The following is a 19,503-nucleotide window of genomic DNA, read 5'->3' as shown; positions in this document are numbered from 1 at the left end:
TTAAAAAGCTAGGTTTTTATTCTTGCAAAATACATACAGTGTACAGTACATACCATGGAGTCCAGGCGAGTTGTCTTGGTAAGGGGACTTCATAGTTTCAGTAACGTACACTAAGAATGTATCAGATGAAGATGTTGGTGAAATGTCCTTCATGTTACTAAAATTGATGGAACGATGCATGAGCAGAGATGGGCAGGGATGAAACCAAATCGAAAAGCAGCAAATTGATCAGATAGGCCACGACTAACATTCGTGGTGAGTGATATCAGAACTGGTCCTGGGCACACACAATTTACCAATCCCAAGTCCCACGTCTATGATCACCACTGTCACCAACTTGCCCTGACCAGCGTGGGGAAGTATGGTCAAACGATCCGCACGACCCGAACGACGCACACAGGAAATCATCCAGATGTCAAATGACAAGACTGTCCACATGGACACAAGCAAATGTACAACAGTATACATTTGTACAGCAATACAAAACGCCCACCAATATGTATAAAGTTAAATATAAAAAGTTAGGGGTTCAGCATTAAGACACAAATCGTTGAGTGAGGAGATGGAGCGATGAAAGCAGCTTTTGTGCAGGTGCTATGTGGATCATTACATCGCAGGATGCCGAGAGTTAGCAGTGGCTTGGGAAGCGCCTTCATCCAGCAGTGGAATAATCATGGCTGCACGGTACAAAAATCATCACACGCGTGGTATCGATATGGTAAAAGACAATCATCATTGTTTCCCCAGCCAGCGTTGGGCGTCCATCGCTGAACACTCGTCTGGTGCGGAGTCTCACACAGACGCCTATCACTCGTCGGTCTCCTCTTGTGGCTCCTCCTCCTTCTGTAGAGGATCGCCCTCGAGTGGCTGCATGTGAAGCTTGCCGGCGTCCCTGGTCGTGCTTCTGGCGAGGGGATCTTTGGGGCGGACGGAGCTGGTGGCGGAGGAGATTCGTGAGCGACTGTGGGAGGGAAACATTTTTCAAGCGTGAACATGGGAGGGACACTCCATCCATCTATCAGCAATACAAGCAAGGGAAGACATGAATTCTCGTAAAAAGATTTCAGTTTTGTTGCCAGAAAAAAGGGGAAAACCCCTATTATTACATTTTGGTGCTGGCAAAGGAGGTCTAATCATGAAGATAAAGGTAGTTGGGCATGGTATTGGGCACACTACCTCCGCAATGTGTCCAATTTGTGGGTATTTTTTGCAGGAATCTGCCGCATGATGTCAGATAAAACGTTGTGACTATTCCTCAGAGATAGATCTCCAAACTTCCCAGGGAGGGGGAGAAAGGAAGGGTTGGTCTCTAAATGTCAAACTTTTTACAATAGGGCCCTACATTAATTATACGATATTTTTTTATTCATTTGATGGCTGGATTCCTGCCTGCGTAGCCAGATTCCTTGCGTGCGGTGATTGAAGTCACCACAGACATCTGGGACAAAGAGGTAGCGGTGGAGAGAGAGTGAAAGGGCATGAATCGGAGAGGAAAGAAAGAGAAAAATGGGAAGGGGAGAGCGAGGGAAAGCGACAAGCAGTGGGAGGAAAGGGAGAGGTGGGAATAAGGAGAGCAAGGGTGAGAGGTGAGAGAAACATGGAGATAGGGGGAGGGAAGACCTGCGGTGGCGAGATGTTAACTACCTCGCCTGGTATGCAGGAGGTTTTGAATTTGATCCCGACCCTGACCGTATATATTTGGAGTTTGCGTGCTCTCCCTGTAGTTGTGTGGATTTTTCTCCGTGTTCTCTGGTTGTTTCCTCCACATTTAGAATCAATATGCGTTGAAGAATATTTTGCTGCTATAATCCACTTCGTTGAGCTATCATTTGTGTGCAGGTCGCTTGTGAAAAACGAGCTATATAGTTGAGTGGCCCTTACCTGGTAAAATAAAAATAAGTTTTAGTTCATAGTTTAAGTGGGTGAAATAGAGTGGACGGAGAAGAGCGAGGGAGAGGTAGAAGAGGGTACAAAGGAAGAGACTGATGGTCATGGCCAAATGACGTGTAGGTTTCTAGTTATAAAATGAACTTTATCTGGTAAATTTTAACAAAATTCCAATGTTCTGGTCTCAAGGGGGAGAGGAGGTTCCAAATGTCATGCTATGACCCCCATTGCGCCACTTTTAACGTCACGTCCAAAGCAGCATTCTAGCCCCCGTCCACTTTTTGGGCCACTCCATCAGTCCAACTGAAACTGGATACTCAGTTCCTGGAGCGGCTCTCTGCACGTGCAATGAAAACATCGCGGTATTATTCGGAAGGAAAAAAAACACATTGGAGAGAGCTGTGCAAGGCGCCACCTCGAAAAACACCCTAGCAAGTTCAAATCTCGTTGCGTACCTCCGCAAGGCGCTCATGAACCGCTCGCGGAACTTCTCGCCGACGAAGAAGTAGATGAGCGGGTCGAGGCAGCTGTTGAAGGCGGCGAAGCAGACGGTGGCCACCACCGACTTCTGCAGGTAGAGCTTCGTGTCGCAGCTGCTGTGGCGGTTGATGAGCTGGTGGAGCAGCAGCGTGCGCTGCACGTGGTACGGGATGAAGCAGACCACGAACACCGTGAGCACCAGCACGATCATGCGCACCGCGCGCTTCCGCACGTTCGAGTCCCTGCGCTGGCCTTCCGGGGTCTTCATCAGCATCCGGGCGATGGCCGCGTAGCAGACGACGATGATCGCGAACGGGATGAGGACTCCGACCACCAGGGCGACGTAGTTCATGGCAAAAATCATTTTCAGGCTGCTGCCCGAGCTCTCGAAGCACAGGATCCTCCCGCTTGATAAGACGTGCTGGCCGCTGAGAAGGAACGGGGAGGTGATCAGGGTCACGAAGACCCAGATGGACACGCAGGCGATGACCGCATGCCTCGCCGTGACAGCCTTGAGCGATCGCACGGGGTGAACCACGGCCAGGTAACGCGTCACGCTGAGGCCGGTGAGGAAGAAGATGCTGCTGTACAGGTTGGCGTAGAAAGCGAACGAGCTGATGCGGCACATCGCGTCCCCGAACGGCCAGTCGCCTTCGCGCACGTAGTAGACGACGCGCAGCGGCAGCGTCAGCACGAAGAACATGTCGGCGAGGGCCAGGTTGATGAGGTAGATGGTGCTGGCACTCTTGGTCCGCGTGAGGCACAGGAAGACGTAGAGCGCGATGGCGTTGCCCATCATCCCGATGATGCAGACGATGCCGTAGATGGCCGAGTAGATGGGGTACTTGTAGGAGTCGTCCATTGAGCAGGAACTGGACCCATTGGGAGCTGCGCTCGGGTTCATCGTCACGATCGTTGGGCTTCCCTACCAGTTACACAGCTGAACAAACAACGCGGTGATGGGTTATCAATGTGCTTATGGTCGCATTAGCAACTTCAGCAAATGTTCTGGTATATATCACTCATTTCAACTCATGTGTTGAGGACTTCGTCTAACACTGTGACAACTCATCTGCACTTTGTTCAACCACCATGCTGCAGGCCACAGCATCTCTCTGCTTCTTCCATCGCAGAGCTCCAAAGTTTAATTCCCTCCACTTGTCTATTTTCCCAAGTTCCTTTTTTATAAAAATTCCTTCAACTATTTTGTACGAATAATCACTTAAAATTTAACTTCTTGTGGCATATGTACATGTTTGATAATTGAACGTATTAAGTACCCGTACACTGCACGGTTTAATTTTGTGAATAATTGAGGATATATCAAATACTCTTTGGTTCTTTCGGTAAAGTCACGTAGGTATTTTATTTTATACCTACGTGACTTTACCGAAAGAACCAAAAGGGTATGGATTCCTGCAGTCACGAAAGCTTCAAATCAAGATATATCAAATACTGTATTCAATGTTGCCGATAATTGAGGATTCATAACATGAGGTTATTAAACATATTGTCGGAGATATAACATATATAATCAACAAAGCGACAAATATTACGTCACACGATGGTCTTGTACATTGTTACGCGTAAAAACTGGATCTAAGACAGCCTACCACTAGGAACAATAAGGAAATTGGAGGCTGCTTTAAGAACGCACCGAGGAGGCTGTCGGCTGTGAAATAGCTTGGTGCGTCGAGGCAAAGGAAGCGATTGCGAGGTGCGATTGCATCGGAGACTCTGACAAGTCACTGCTTAATAGTCTTGAAGTGCTTCTCTTGAAAAGCAACACAATCATTCACCCGTGCTGCAAACGCTTACCGCGTGAGAAGGCAGCACTCTCGGTCGGTCGGCTTGCGTCTTCAGTGTGCGTCGACTTGTGTGTCGAAACAGTAAAGATACGCCGAGTAATTTATGGTGCAACCGGCGAAGAGGAAGCACGTAGTTGAACGTACCCACCTTGGTCATCTGTTCGAAGGAATGCCTGCCAAGTTGTCTCCTGTGCGGAAAGCAGCGCAGTGTGCGGATGTAAGTCAAAGACTGGACCATGCAGTTCCTTGCACACGCCATTGCTGGTGGAATGGCCTTCACGAGGATGTCTAGAGCAGTATATTTCTCGAACTTCTTTTGGCCCACCGACCACCCAGCCCCCTGTCATAGTGTTGGGTCCATCAGCGTCCAACAGAACCTCTTTTCCACCGCTCGTGAAGCAGTCCAGCCCACCCGAGCTGCCAGCGCACAGCCACCGCTCAGCGCAGCCCGATCAACATAAAGAATCACCGGACTCTTACGAATGAAAATGTAACAAAACACAACTAAACAATCAACCTACTCGCGTCTCCCCAGAAAAGTCACCCCCACCGCATATTGGGGGTCTCGACTCTGGAAACTCCTCCGGGGCCTCGTGCCAGAGCAGGTTACGGTCTCAGACTCCTGAGCTCTGATGTAGGAGCAGCGTGCAGCCTCTGACCCCTGGGCTCTGATGAGTGAGAACGCGTCTGTCACGAGTTGCAGCAGCGTGAATGCCTGTGAGACTCATAGTCTCTGTCCTTGGCGGTACTGAAGACGTCGAACGCCCAAGAATTTCACCTTCCAGAAATAATTCGTGCCTTGGGGACTTCAAACCTCCGTCCTCGGCAGGGCTGTAGATGTCGTACGCCTATTGGTCACTGGTTGCAGATATGTGGAGGCCTGGAAGGTTCATGAACGGTGAACTCTCCCTCCTGGAAGGCGCACGATGAAAGCGGGGTACGACCATCACCCAGAGACACGGCGTTTTGGGTGAGCACGCAGTTGTGCCACAGGGCCGCATCACGGTGCCACTGACCGCCCTATGGCCGCTCCCCTCCTGTCACTCTCCACGGTGCTCCTCCCTCTCCTGTGATTCTCCCCATCCTGCCCATGAGACACCTCCCCCAACACTCAGCACCGAACCGAGAGAGGGACGGAACGAGTTGGGGGAGCTCGCATGGAACGCCCCACCCCCAAACCCTTGCTGACAAAACACAATCACTTATCTCGAAATGGCAGCACTTAATACAAAATTATTTATATTACCGTAACTTGAAAAACATATTTTTTTACGCAGCTATAATGTGTTTCTTTTTATACGTAGAGTAATTTATATATTATGGTTAGGGTCGTTTAATCAGGGTAGTTTACCGAACGTTTTTTGTTATTAAATACCAGTCAAACATAAATTAACGCCCGAAACAAAAGGTTTATCATTGATTCTGGATCAGCCTGCACTTATATCACAGCCGGCGGGCCACCTGGAGGACCGTGATGGGTCACCCACTGGTGGTTCGCTTACCGAGCAATTAACGTGGAACCTATCTCACTCGTTAAGCGAGACACGCCTGTACTACATTTGTTATCTGTCCCAATGTGTTTATATAGATACGGTATTGCTACATAGATTACAATTACCAATGAAAGGCCATTGGGTCAACTGTATTTTGATCAGCTTTTATTTAAATGTATACGTACATCTTTGTTATAGATTCATAATATTTATTGTATTACATATTTAAATGTGCACCAATGCCTACCAGTCAGGGGAGGCAAAGCCTCACCTGTCATACTTCAATGAAAATAGCTGTTACGAAAAGTAAAAAATATAATAAAATAAAAAAAATATTAGGATATTTCCACTGATCTGTATTATGTTATTTCTGTATGATTACAATCATTTTTATAGTCAAAATCGACAAATTTGCGGAGTTCCGCTCAAAACAGGGAGAGATGAGAGGCGAGGATGAAGCGACGGGCTCAGCCTCCCCTCTGATTGCGCAACCCCTCCGAAACTGGATGGAGCGCGGGCAATAAGCACATGCCTGTTACTATCTCAGTATGTCACCAATGTAATTTTTATATACCCCTTCATTGCATGTCGTCGCCTTCCATACTCCAGGTAACTTATTTCACGTACATGCATAGAGATATTTAGGCTCGCTGGTCTCGTCATGAAACTGCAATGAAAAAGCACCAGGGGAGGCAGCTATCACGTCTGCATCACTGAGGGGGGCGTATCAGACACGCTCCCCTCAGTGAGGACACGCCCCCCCTCAGTGATGCAGCTATCACATCTGCCTCCCTGGGGGATGGCGTGTCTTGAGCCCGCGTAATTGACGCACGCTGTCCCTACACGTTAGCCAGCTCAAGCAAAACATTTCCAGCGGCTGCAAAAATGGAAAACGTTATATCTAACCTTAAATTCTCAAAATTGGACTTTCAATCAAAACAGGGAGTGATAAACAATGGAAGACTAAGGCCTGAGCTTAAAGACTTACTTCAAATGAAGGGACCGAAAATAACACGGTCGTTTCAAATGGAGTGGCACCAACGAAAAGACTGGCCGTGTTAGCTGTGCTACGAAATAAATCGCCTTTACTGCTTCCCCTGCCTTCTGTTCTCCACTTCCGACAACGTTTGGACGAACGTGGGATTTTTTTACATGAAAAATCGACAACTCACATTCAAAGCCAAATTTCTTTAAACCTTTTGGAGTTTCAAGGATAGATCTGGCTTTGAATGAAAAGCGGAGATTAAATATTAGCATCCACAATGCTAAATAAAGGGAAACCGTGATATTTTAAAAGACGTTATTAATGCGACCTGCTTCCTAGCCAAACAGGAATTAGCATTTCGTGGTAACGAGGAGAGTGTAAGCTCGTCTAATCGTGGCAACCATGTGGAGCTATTACATGCTTTTGCTGAGAAAGGTGAAAAGTTAGATAGACATTTGGCGACATCCACTGTGTTTTCTGGCTTATCAAACAAAATACAGAACGATTTAATCGAAGCAGTCGGTGATGTAATTAGAAATGATATCAAAGAGGAGATTAATGCAGCCCCATTTGTTGCAGCCGAAGTAGACGAGACAACGGATGTCACAAACAAAGCCCAGGTCTCTGTAACGTTGCGTTATGTGGCTAAAACTGAGGTGACTTGTGAGGTGAGGGAGGCGTTCCTGGGATTTGATGATGTCAGTGATGACAGACAAGCACCGGCTATTGCTGATTATGTTTTGGGAGTGTTGTGGAAATACGTTTGCGTTGAAAAGCTGGTAGCTCAGACTTACGACGGAGCCTCTGTGATGTCATCTTAATGGGGTGCAGACCAATATTAAAGAAAAGGAACCTAAAGCCACGTTTACCTATTGTTATGCACGCAAATTGAACCTGGTGCTCTCGCATTCAGCAAAATGTATGCCTGAGTGTAAAACTTTTTTAAAACAATAAGTCGACCAAGCGCACCCACCTACTGGACGATGTTGTGAAGCGACGTTTACCAAGAGCAGCGCCCACAAGATGGAGCTCAAATTCTAGACTCGTGCAGACGATCAGCGTGTACCAATCTGATCTGCGTGCTGTGTTTCGAATAATGAGCGGAAATCCCGATGGTTGGGACAATGACACCCTGATGATGGCCGCCGGATATGATCTCTGGCTGTCAAAAGCATCAACTTGCTTCTTCAGAATGACATATGAGGGCATTTTCAATGAAACCAATGCACTATTTCGCGTGCTGCAGAATAAAGTAATGGACATCGGAATCTGCTGTGGGCGAATCCTCGACACAATGGGAGTTGTGGAACCCCAGAGACAAGAGTTTGATAGTTTCTACGATCGATTCGAGCAGAAATGCGTCACACTTGGCCTGATGGAAAATGCCCGAAGTAAACAGCCGATCAGATATGAGAGGAAAATAATATTTTATAACATTCTGGACAATATCAGTGTTCAAATGAAAGCTAGGTTTGATAATTTCGGTTGGCTAACTTTCCTTCGTTTGGTCAATTGCACGAAATTTAATTAAATGTCACAACATTTCGATGCCACCAAACTGCTGAGCCTATCAAAATATGCAAGGTACTTTGACTGTGTTAGACTAAAGGCTGACCTTATCGGATTGTATAGTTCACAAATGGTGAGGAACGAATGCAAATCACCCGGACAGCTCCTCAGCTTTTTGTCCCAGAATGATCTGATGCAGACGGTTCCCGAGGCGACAAAGTTACTCCAGATTGTGGTGCTCACTATACCAGCTACAACAGCGTCTGTTGAAAGGTCGTTCTCTGCTTTGAAACGCCCCAAAACATAGTCGGAATCGGACCGACCAAGGACGACTTTCATCCCTGGAAATCATCTCTATTTAGACAGGGATGACATCTTTGTCCTAGAAGGATAGGCGATTGGACTTCATTTACAAGTCAAGGTAAGACCATGCAATATATATTTTCATTTGTGTTGAATGACTATGAATAGTGGAACTGCATTTGCCTATAAAACGTGAATCGATTACGTAACTTACCTGTATCCGCGTGTTGTAACGAAGGCCGATATGAAATACGAAACATGGCCCCCTAACCAATAGTCATTGTGCAGCCTGCCAATTTAATGGTGATTTTAAGCTACCTCTATCGGGTTCATATGAGCGTAAATCTGGCTCTGATACTAGCCAGTGCCTCCCCAGCCATTGAACTCACCGCACATCACTGATGTCTGCTCTATTGAGGGCCATATTGGCAAGTAAAAATATTGATTATTATAGACACACAAAAGCAGTACAACAAATGTTTCAGGTTAAATTTTATTTTTAATCCTCACAGAAACTTATTTGAAACGTAAAAAAATGCGCAGTAATACAAATGATTAAAAAGCTAGGTTTTTATTCTTGCAAAATACATCCAGTGTACAGCACATACCATGGAGTCCAGGCGAGTTGTCTTGGTAAGGGGACTTCATAGTTTCAGTAACGTACACTAAGGATGTATCAGATGAAGATGTTGGTGAAATGTCCTTCATGTTACTAAAATTGATGGAACGATGCATGAGCAGAGATGGGCAGGGGTAAAACCAAATCGAAAAGCAGCAAATTGATCAGATAGGCCACGACTAACATTCGTGGTGAGTGATATCAGAACTGGTCCTGGGCACACACAATTTACCAATCCCAAGTCCCACGTCTATGATCACCACTGTCACCAACTTGCCCTGACCAGCGTGGGGAAGTATGGTCAAACGATCCGCACGACCCGAACGACGCACACAGGAAATCATCCAGATGTCAAATAACAAGACTGTCCACATGGACACAAGCAAATGTACAACAGTATACATTTGTACAGCAATACAAAACGCCCACCATTATGTATAAAGTTAAATATAAAAAGTTAGGGGTTCAGCATTAAGACACAAATCGTTGAGTGAGGAGATGGAGCGATGAAAGCAGCTTTTGTGCGGGTGCTATGTGGATCATTACATCGCAGGATGCCGAGAGTTAGCAGTGGCTTGGGAAGCGCCTTCATCCAGCAGTGGAATAATCATGGCTGCACGGTACAAAAATCATCACACGTGTGGTATCGATATGGTAATAGACGATCATCATTGTTTCCCCAGCCAGCGTTGGGCGTCCATCGCTGAACACTCGTCTGGTGCGGAGTCTCACTCAGACGCCTATCGCTCGTCGGTCTCCTCTTGTGGCTCCCCCTCCTTCTGTAGAGGATCGCCCTCGAGTGGCTGCATGTGAAGCTTGGAGGCGTCCCTGGTCGTGCTTCTGGTGAGAGGATCTTTGGGGCGGACGGAGCTGGTGGCGGAGGTGATTCGTGAGCGCCTGTGCGAGGGAAACATTTTTCACGCGTGAACATGGGAGGGACACTCCATCCATCCATCAGCAATACACGCAAGGGAGGGCGTGAAGAGGGCATGATGGTACTCTTATATGTAAAAAAAAAGTTTGGCTGGCTGGGTGGCCATGCGCTGCTCAGCACGCAGAGGGGAGGGTGGCACCCGAATGGCCGGCACGTGGGTGCTGCTCTTTTCCCAGAAGAGTTTGCAACTCTGGGCGAAAGCAACGTTGACTTGAGTGAGAGACAGCGTGATTGGGTCATAGATGAACCCGGCGTCCATAGTTCAATTCACCGCTATGGCTAACTTCAGTGGCGAGTGATATCAGAACAGGTGTTGGGCCTCTCTTCCTAGGTCGACCTAGCTTTACATGAGTACCTGGTGCAGTGATTAACAGCACTAGGAAAACAAAGGTGATTGAGCATGGTATTTGCCACACCACCTCCACAATGTGTCCAATGTGTGTGCATTTTTGGCAGGAATCTGCCGCATAATGTCAGACAAAACGTGGTGACCATTCCTCAGAGATAGATCTCCAAACTTCCCAGGGAGGGGGGGAAAGGAAGGGTTGGTCCCTAAATGTCAAACTTTTTAAATAGGACCCTACATTAATCATACAATTTATTTCTGTTTTAAGTTTTTGATGGCTGTATTCCTGCCTGCATAGCCGGATTCCTTGTGTGCAGTGGTTGACGTCACCACGCACATCTGGAACACACGGGAGAGCGATGGAGAGAGAGTGAAAGGGCATGAATCGGAGAGGAAAGCGAGAGAGAGAGAGAAATGGGAAGGGGAGAGTGAGGGAAAGCGACAAGCAGTGGGAGGAAAGGGAGAGGTGGGAATAAGGAGAGCCAGGGTGAGAGGTGAGAAAAACATGGAGATAGGGGGAGGGAAGCCCTGCGGTGGTGAGATGTTAACTACCTCGCCTGGAGGTTTTGTGTTTGACCCCGACACCGGTATATTTGGAGATTTGAGTGTCACACTTCCCATCGTCGCGTGGATTTTTCTCCGGGTCCTCCGGTTTCCCCCTCAACATTTAGAGGCGACATGCGCTCAAGAGTATTTGGCTGCTATCAATGTCCACGTGATAAGCTATGGTTTGTGGCCAGGTCGCTTGTGAAAACACATCGAGTACAAAATTTGGTTCACAATTTCAGTGGGTGAGATGAAGTGGAGGGAGAAGAGAGAGCGAGGGAGAGGTCGGCGGAGGGTGCACAGGAATAGAGACACAAGAGAGACAAAAATGGACAACGCAATGAATTGTGATATACAGAAGGCAAGATTAATGTGGGGAGAAACAAGGCTTGACATAAGATTGACATAAGATTTTTAAAAGTCGTGCTGGCTGGCTGGGAGGGATGGGCGGACACGGCCAAAGAGCGTGTGTGGGTTGCTAGTCGTATACAATGCAATTTACCGTGCACATTACAACAAAATACCAAATGTTGTGGCCTCAACGGGGGAGAGGAGGCACCAATTGTTCGGCCATGACCTCTCTTGCCCCACTTTTAATGTCACATCTACAGCAGCATCCTAGTCCTTAGTTCACTTTTGGGCCACTCGATCAGTCAAACCGAGAACGGATAATCAGTTCCTGAAACAGCTCTCCGGCACGTGGGGTCAATCGTCACGGCTTTATGCCTCGAAGGAAAATTAAAAAAAAAACGCGACAACACATTGGAGAGAGCTGTGCAGCGTGCCACCTCGAAAAACACCCTAGCAAGTCCAAATCTCGTTGCGTACCTCCGCACGGCGCTCATGAACCGCTCGCGGAACTTCTCGCCGACGAAGAAGTAGATGAGCGGGTCGAGGCAGCTGTTGAAGGCGGCGAAGCAGACGGTGGCCACCACCGACTTCTGCAGGTAGAGCTTCGTGTCGCAGCTGCTGTGGCGGTTGATGAGCTGGTGGAGCAGCAGCGTGCGCTGCACGTGGTACGGGATGAAGCAGACCACGAACACGGCCAGCACCTGCAGCACGAACCCAACATCGTTGTCATTGCGATCGCCACCGGCATGGAATCATTCCACCTTTTGATACAAATCGAACGAGCGGTCTGTCGCATTGAGGCGACATGGAGGCGCGTGCAACGACGTGATTGTTTTTGTTTTGTTTTAAGATCACGCCCAATGAATGATTTCACACCGTGATGTTCGTGTACCAACAAAATGCGGATTGCGATAGGCGGGCCTAAATGAGACCGCATGTCGTGACTCTCTCTGGAAACATTGGACGCATTCATATTGTCGAGGGTGGTGGTGGGGGCATGGTGCAGAGGGTAGGGCTGTTCCCAAAGCCTGGACAGAGTTACAGGCTTTGGGAACAGCAGAGGAGAATGAGCAACCTCCCACTGAGAGAACATCTTATGAAGCTATACTCTTTGGTTCTATTCGGTAAAGTCACGTAAAAGTATAAAAACAAAAAAAAATAATCTTTGAAGCTACTGGACATTTGTGAAATGAGCTTTAGAGCATATCGGATTCCTCCAATATGAATACAGATTTTGATTCTGAGATTAACTGAGGACTTTGGCAGAAAGAATTGAATATCAGAGCAGAGTGTTTGCAGAGGGGAATCGAGCGAGATGCGATGGGAGAGGTAGGAAAGTGCACAGAGGGGAACAGAGTGAGATGAGGCAAGAAAGGTAGGCAGAGGTGAGTCCACAGAGAATCTTGAGGATTGTCATTTTGTGGTATTTAAATTCATCAGTCATTGGATTGGGAGACAGTAGAGCGATCGGAGCATTGGGTGATGTAGGATAAAGGTGCCACTTCTTTGAAATGTCCAGCTGTTTCTTGTTGCAGATAGTGGTTCGCTGTTCGATCCTAGCGGCTACCCTGGTTAACACTGCGTGATATTTTAATCGTTACATTTGTGACGTTATACTTGAGAAAAAAATCGGCCACGTGCGCCGACGTCACTGTGAAAAATGACTCTCAATGCAACGTCACCCAGAAAAAAATTCCGCAGAGCACAATCGTACCCCCCCCCCCCTCCTCCTCTCTTACTGGCAGACCATACCCATCTGTGAATCACAGCGTCTGCCTCCGTGGTAACGTAGCACTCGTGAGAATGGTGCAGCACACCAGGTGCGTGCTCAGTTATCATCGGTTCGCACGTCGAATACTCACCAGCACGATCATGCGCACGGCGCGCTTGCACGCGTTTGAATCTCTGCGCTGTGCCATCGGGGAGTTCATCAGGGTGCGCGCGATGGCCACGTAGCAGGCGACGATGATCGCGAACGGGACGAGGACTCCGATCACCAGGGCGATGTAGTTCATGGCCAATATCATCATCAGGCTGCCGCCACTTTTACTCTCGAAGCAGAGCGTCCTCCCGCTCGACGCGTCGTGATGCTGGCCGTTGAGCAGGAACGGGGAGGTGAGCAGCGCCACGAAGACCCAGATGGACACGCAGGCGATGACCGCGCGCCGCGCCGTGACGGCCTTGAGCGAGCGCACGGGGTGAACCACGGCCAGGTAGCGAGTCACGCTGAGGCCGGTGAGGAAGAAGATGCTGCCGTAGAGGTTGACGTAGAAGGCGAACGAGCTGATGCGGCACATCGCGTCCCCGAACGGCCAGTCGCCGTCGCGCACGTAGTAGACGACGCGCAGCGGCAGAATGAGCACGAAGAACATGTCGGCGAAGGCCAGGTTGATGAAGTAGACGGTGCTGGCCAGTTTCGTCCTCGTCAGGTGCAGGAAGACGTAGAGCGCGATCGAGTTGCCCGTGATCCCGATGATGAAGACAATGCCGTAGACGGCCGAGTAGACGGGGTACTTGTAGGAGTCGTCTGTTGGGCAGAGGCCGCCGCCGCCGCTGATGCTGCTGTTCATGTTGGGAGCTGCGCTCGAGTCCATGGTTGGTGCGGCAGCTCCCGTGGTCGGCTTCGCTGCTGCTCCTGCTCGGGATAGAGTTGGACACGCGTGTAGAGAGTGGGTACATTTATTGCTGCGGAAATCTCGCAATCACAATTCGTAAACAGGAAGGATATCTCATTCCCATATCTGTTGCTCCATATTTCAAGAAAGAAAAAAAAAACGTGTATTTTGTTTACATTATCGGTCAATCATCAGGTCTCCTGGGAACGCATAATTCGAGCAGCATTTGGTTCAACGCAAGCGGCCGTCTGGAACACTCTTCCGATATTAGGAAGCCACTGTAGCTAAGCACTTTATTCGCCTGGCAACAACTCAAACAGCCTAGACAGAAAAAAAACAATAATATAAGGAGGCCAAATCGGAAGTACAAACTAAAATCCGGGAACTGAAGAACAACTGGTTCAGAGACAAAGCAGAAGAAATACAATTCTAGATTTGAAGCTTTCGTGACTGCAAGGATCCATACTCTTTGGTTCTATTCGGTAAAGTCACGTAGGTAAAAAATGGACGCGACCTGGGCTGGACTGTCTTCACTCCAACGCTGTCCTCGTGACAGTACGGTCCCCTTCACCTCATGAAGGCCACTTGTGTTGTGGCCGAAACGTCGTGATTTTTGTTGTTTTATTTTTTTACCTACGTGACTTTACCGAATAGAACCAAAGAGTACAGAAGAAATACAACATCTTACAGATTCAAATAACCCACATGATTTTTTTAAATCAACCAAAGTCTTTATGGACCATCAAAACAGGGCCTTGCACCACAGCAGGATGGGTCTAATATTGAACACCAGCACAACAAAGACACCAGCACAACAAAGACACCAGCACAACAAAGACACCTACCACCCCCCTACAATCATTACCAACAATGCAATACGAGAAAACGTTCCCAATTTCCCATACTTAGGCAGCGACCTCTCTAGCAATGTCTTAATTGATTATGAAATCCAACATCGGATTTCCCGAGCTAGTGCTGCCTTTGGCAAACTTAAGAACAGGGTCTTTGAAGACCACGACATTACCACCACGACCCACGGTGGCTGTGTATAATGCTGTGATCATTCCAACCCGCTTATATGGTGCAGAAACCTGGACAACTTACCGTAAACACGTAAAATCTCTCGAAATGTTTAATCGACGTTGTCTCAGAAAATAGTAAACATCACCTGGGAAGAAAGACAAACTAATATCGGTGTCCTGGAGCGATCCAACTCATCCAGCATAGGGGCCATCATGATGAAGTATCAACTCAGATGGGCAGGGGGATGAATGACTAAGCAAATGTTCTATTCCCAGCTCAGCGATGGATCACGTTGCCCCCGGAGGTCAATTGAAGCGTTTCCGTGACAACCTTAAAATGCACCTCAAGTGAAGCCACACAGATTCAAACAACTGGAAAATCTCTGCTCTTGATAGACCATCATGGAGGGCCAAAATAAACAATGGAACTCAGCATTTTGAGGCCGAGCGAAGAGAGTTGATAGCCAGGAAAAGAGCACACCGCAAAGCAACACACACACCAGAGACAGACAACAACTTGTTCAGCCATGGCCAGCCAGGTCCACCTCACAACATAGACAAGTAACACCTGGAGGGAAATCATACTCGACTTCGAGAGATCCCAGAAGAAGAAGAAGCGCTTTAACATATAGATTTAAATATAGATTTGCTTTAGAACTGCTTCACGTGCGCAGTTTGTTATCTCCCCCGGGCACCTCCGATGAGCACGGTTGGCTAGAAGTTCGGTGCGAAATAAGTTCACACATACATTGTAAGAAAGTGGGCCTTGTTTCAACTGCCGCGCAGGGAGACCGAACCGGCCACCTCTGGATTACTGTAAACTCCGACTCACAACGTAATTATGACGTCATTTTGACATTTAACGCTGGCCCAGAACAAACTCGCACCGCGACAATCATTTGCCAAGTCGGCGCTCGGCGATGGAACAAAGTGAAACTCGAATACAACCGCGACTTCTCAACGGATTGACGAGAATAGCAGCGTCGCATGAATCGCTGTCGACGCAGTGTGCAATGCCGTGCCCAGCATGGGGCTACGCAATGCACACATCCAGTGCACGTTCTCGCAAATCGTTGGGCAAATACAGCACAGAGCACACAACAAAACAATGCCGCGCAACTTACGATAGAATATATTTTTTACTTTTAGAAAGCGTGCGAAGGAGTGGTGACAACGGCCCCGGCGCATTCTCGCCGCTTGTCGCAGGGGCTGATGGTTTTGGACCCAGCGGCCACCCCCAGTTATCACTGTGGGCATACTCACCACGAAGCTTGCTGCACACTATTAACAATGTCATAATATCGATTTAAAGCTTTCGTGACTGCAAGGATTCATCTTCTTGGTTTTTTCGGTAAAGTCACGTAGAATGAGACTAAAACAATAAAACAAAATAAGACAATAAAATTATCACGACGTTTCGGCCACAACACAAGTAGCCTTCTTCAGGTGAAGGAACAGAACTGTCGGGACGACAGCGCACGCTTTCTAAAAGCGCAGAAAGCGTGCGCTTTCTAAAAGCGCTGTCGTCCCGACAGTTCTGTTCCTTCACCTGAAGAAGGCTACTTGTGTTGTGGCCGAAACGTCGTGACAATTTTATTGTCATATTTTGATTTATTGTTTTATTCTCATTCTACGTGACTTTACCGAAAGAACCAAGAAGATGAATGTCATAATAGTTACAATTTACAAAGCACCCTTAAACAATCGTTCGCAGTGGCGCTGTGCCTGAAGAGAGAAAGACGTTTGAAAATAACTAAAGGGAGAACGCCATTTTAAACAGATGTATTTTCAGCCGAGATTTGAGGATTTATAGTGTCTTGGAAGTCCTGACCTCGAAGGGGCAACGAGTCCCAGAGTTTAGGTGCCGAAATTGCAAAGTCACGATCAACCCCAAGCGTGAAGCCTCGACCGTGGGCACCCTCAACAGGTTCAGGACTGGTCACTGCCCATGCCTCGCCAACCTCCACCGATGGGGCATGGGAGCGAGCCCCCTATGTGCCTACGGAGTGGAGCAAACCGTGCACCACATCCTATAAGTCTGCCCAATCCACAAACTCTGTGGAGCCCTGCTCACCCTCAACACTACAGGACCGGAAGCAACCTCTTGGCTTAGGGACTTTACGTTCGTTAAATAAATACATAGTGAGCAATGCACAATCTGAGCATCTTAATGACCTTAATGGAATATGTGGCCGAAGGAGGTCATGCATGTAGGGAGGAGCAAGTTCGTTTAAGGCTTTGGATACCAGCAAGAGCATCTTAAAATCAATACGGGTATAGGCACAGGGAGCAAGTGAAGGAACAAGAGCACAGGTGTGACGTGATCCTTAAAGGGCTATGTAATAGTTAGATTTTCATGATCCCGTGATGTCATTCGCAAGAGTGCCAATGTGTGCTGGAGTCACGGTCTAAATTTGTCTTTTTTTTATTTAAACGCAAATCACTCAATTGGATGTATACACATCAATCACCGCCTACTCCTGTCAAACACTTGGCAGGACCCTCCTGAAGAAGAGTCACGAGACTCAATGTTAGGTTCTGGGTAGACAGAAAAGCATCACTCTCTATTTTTCATTTGTCCCTTAAAACACTCACTTATTTTCCCTCGGCTTACCCCCAAACTCCCTTTCTCCCTCGCGTCCCCATCACTAACTCCAACCGTCTTCCCAACTTCACTGTGGTCTACCCATTTGTACTGCCAGGCGGCGGGGGAGAGGACTTTTACGTCGAGATTGAAAGCGCAAATCCCTAGCATTGCTTCTTTGTATTCAGTTTGTTGTCCTTCATCCCGCACCTCCGATTAGCGCGGTTGGCTACCCACAGTTGTGCGAAATAATGTAAACATACTTGTAAACAATTATGCCTTGTTTCAAATGCCGCGCCGGGAGATAGAACCAACCGGCGACCTCTGGAGTACCTGAACCCTCATAATCACCAGGTCATTATAACACAATTTAGACATTTAACACTGGCCCATCAACATTCGCACCGTCAAAGTCATCCGCCACATCGGAGCTGGGAAAAGTGTAACTCGAATTCAAGAGCCTAAATTTCGTTCGCCCCATAAAAACATTCACTCGTTTTCCCCTCGGCTTACCCCCAAACTCCCCTTCTCCCTCCCGTCCCCATAACTAACTCCAATCCCTCTTCACCAGCTTATCTTATCATTCATCGTCACACTCGCTAATCATCATCATCATTAACCACTCACTGCCACTCTCATCATCGTTTACTTCATCCATCATCGTCATATTCATCGAGCACTACCACCGTTCTCGTCCTAAACTCATCCCATCTCATCGCGCGCTTCTTCTGTACAAATACTTTGTTCAGCGTCTTAGTTAAGGCACGATATTAATTAAAATAAGGTAGCAGAAGTGTCTGTACTAGACGCAGCTCTAAAGAGAGCTTCTCTAGAGCTGCCTGTATCTGGGATGAACTCTTCCATACTGGCGAGAAGTGTGAGCAGAGGTGAGAGGATAAAAAACGTTACCCCTCCACACACGACCTCCCGATCGACTAAATTTGAAAGTACAACGATCCATTACGCGTACCAATAAAATATGACCGGATAGTTAGAGCCGTCATAGCTGCCGATTACAACAACAAAAACATTCAAATACAACAATTCGGCTTTCACGATACAAAACTTCCGATCGGCACGGTTGGCTACGTACGGCGCGAACGTTTTTTTTTTAAATATCCGACACGTACACACGTACATGCACGCGTGCAAAACACGTGACGCAGGAGACAATCATGGAAAACCCACGTGGTCAGAAGTCGTCCCGAGTGGCAGCCGAGAGACCAGGAGTTCTCGCAGGGGTGGAGTAGGGGCCGCACCCCGTCCTCTCGCACTGAGCGCGATGGATCTTTGAATTCGAGACTTGGGCGTGAAGAGGAAGTCGGCGAGATCGACTCTTTTGGGGCGGGCGGGCGGGCGGGGGGGGTTGGTGAATGCGTCTTTGTTGCTGACGACACCGCTCGAGACCGAGTGCGGTGAGCTCCGCTCAGTTGCGTGCGTGCGCACGCCAGCTCAATTTCACGACTCTTCCTCTTCGCGCTGGGGCACACGCTATGCGGTCATGGGGTTGGAAATGCGCTGCGCCGTCGACGATGCGAGTCGCCCGAAGACGCTTGGAGAGAGCTGCATGGAGCTCAAAAGAACTCACAAACACCCAACGCAGACGATCTCCTGGTTTTGATTTTCCACGAGACTCATGGTCCACCCTTAACCGCATCTGCACAAACCATGGCAGATGCGGATACCTGATGCACAAATGTGCGATTGCGGTCATCTAGAACAGACCGTACAGCGTCTAATGATGCATTGATCGATCCACAGATACGAAGGAGACATCACAGCGATACACTCCGCTGCTCCTGACGCGGTTACCCGGGCTTGACCGCTTGAATGTGAAATCGTAGTTGGTGTTGCTCTGCATCTACATCAGCAGCAGCCATACGGAAGAAAAGGAAGCGACATTTTGCAACGTCCGGTGACACATCCAACGCGATGTGAAATCAATGTCCGTGCAGGTTGAGAAGATGCGGCCAACGACCAAACCACCCGCACCTGGTCTCGTCAGCTCTCGGAAGCTAAGC

General features: G+C 48.1%; 2 protein-coding genes across 2 annotated transcripts; both read right to left on the bottom strand.

Annotated features, from left to right (window-relative positions):
• LOC116954460 (cysteinyl leukotriene receptor 1-like) lies at positions 1 to 5,160 on the bottom strand. The gene is made up of 3 exons (XM_032974992.2): positions 4,186 to 5,160; positions 2,343 to 3,307; positions 1 to 961 (listed from the first exon to the last, which is right to left on the bottom strand). The coding sequence occupies exons 2-3, from the start codon at positions 3,269 to 3,271 to the stop codon at positions 808 to 810; spliced, it is 1,083 nt and encodes a 360-aa protein (XP_032830883.2). The 5' UTR covers positions 3,272 to 3,307; positions 4,186 to 5,160; the 3' UTR covers positions 1 to 807.
• Positions 5,161 to 8,944: 3,784 nt separating this feature from the next.
• On the bottom strand, positions 8,945 to 18,822 carry LOC116954463 (cysteinyl leukotriene receptor 1-like). The gene is made up of 4 exons (XM_032974994.2): positions 18,671 to 18,822; positions 13,124 to 13,896; positions 11,739 to 11,962; positions 8,945 to 9,981 (listed from the first exon to the last, which is right to left on the bottom strand). Exons 2-4 carry the CDS (start codon positions 13,853 to 13,855, stop codon positions 9,825 to 9,827), a joined length of 1,113 nt encoding a protein of 370 aa, XP_032830885.1. The 5' UTR covers positions 13,856 to 13,896; positions 18,671 to 18,822; the 3' UTR covers positions 8,945 to 9,824.
• Positions 18,823 to 19,503: the final 681 nt, after the last annotated feature.

This window comes from Petromyzon marinus, chromosome 55, assembly GCF_048934315.1.
Source record: "Petromyzon marinus isolate PM22_M1 ecotype Great Lakes invasive population chromosome 55, UKy_Petmar_22M1.pri1.0, whole genome shotgun sequence".
Lineage (NCBI taxonomy): Eukaryota > Metazoa > Chordata > Hyperoartia > Petromyzontiformes > Petromyzontidae > Petromyzon > Petromyzon marinus.
Note: the sequence above shows the minus strand (reverse complement) of the source record. Positions and strands in the feature narration are given on the sequence as shown.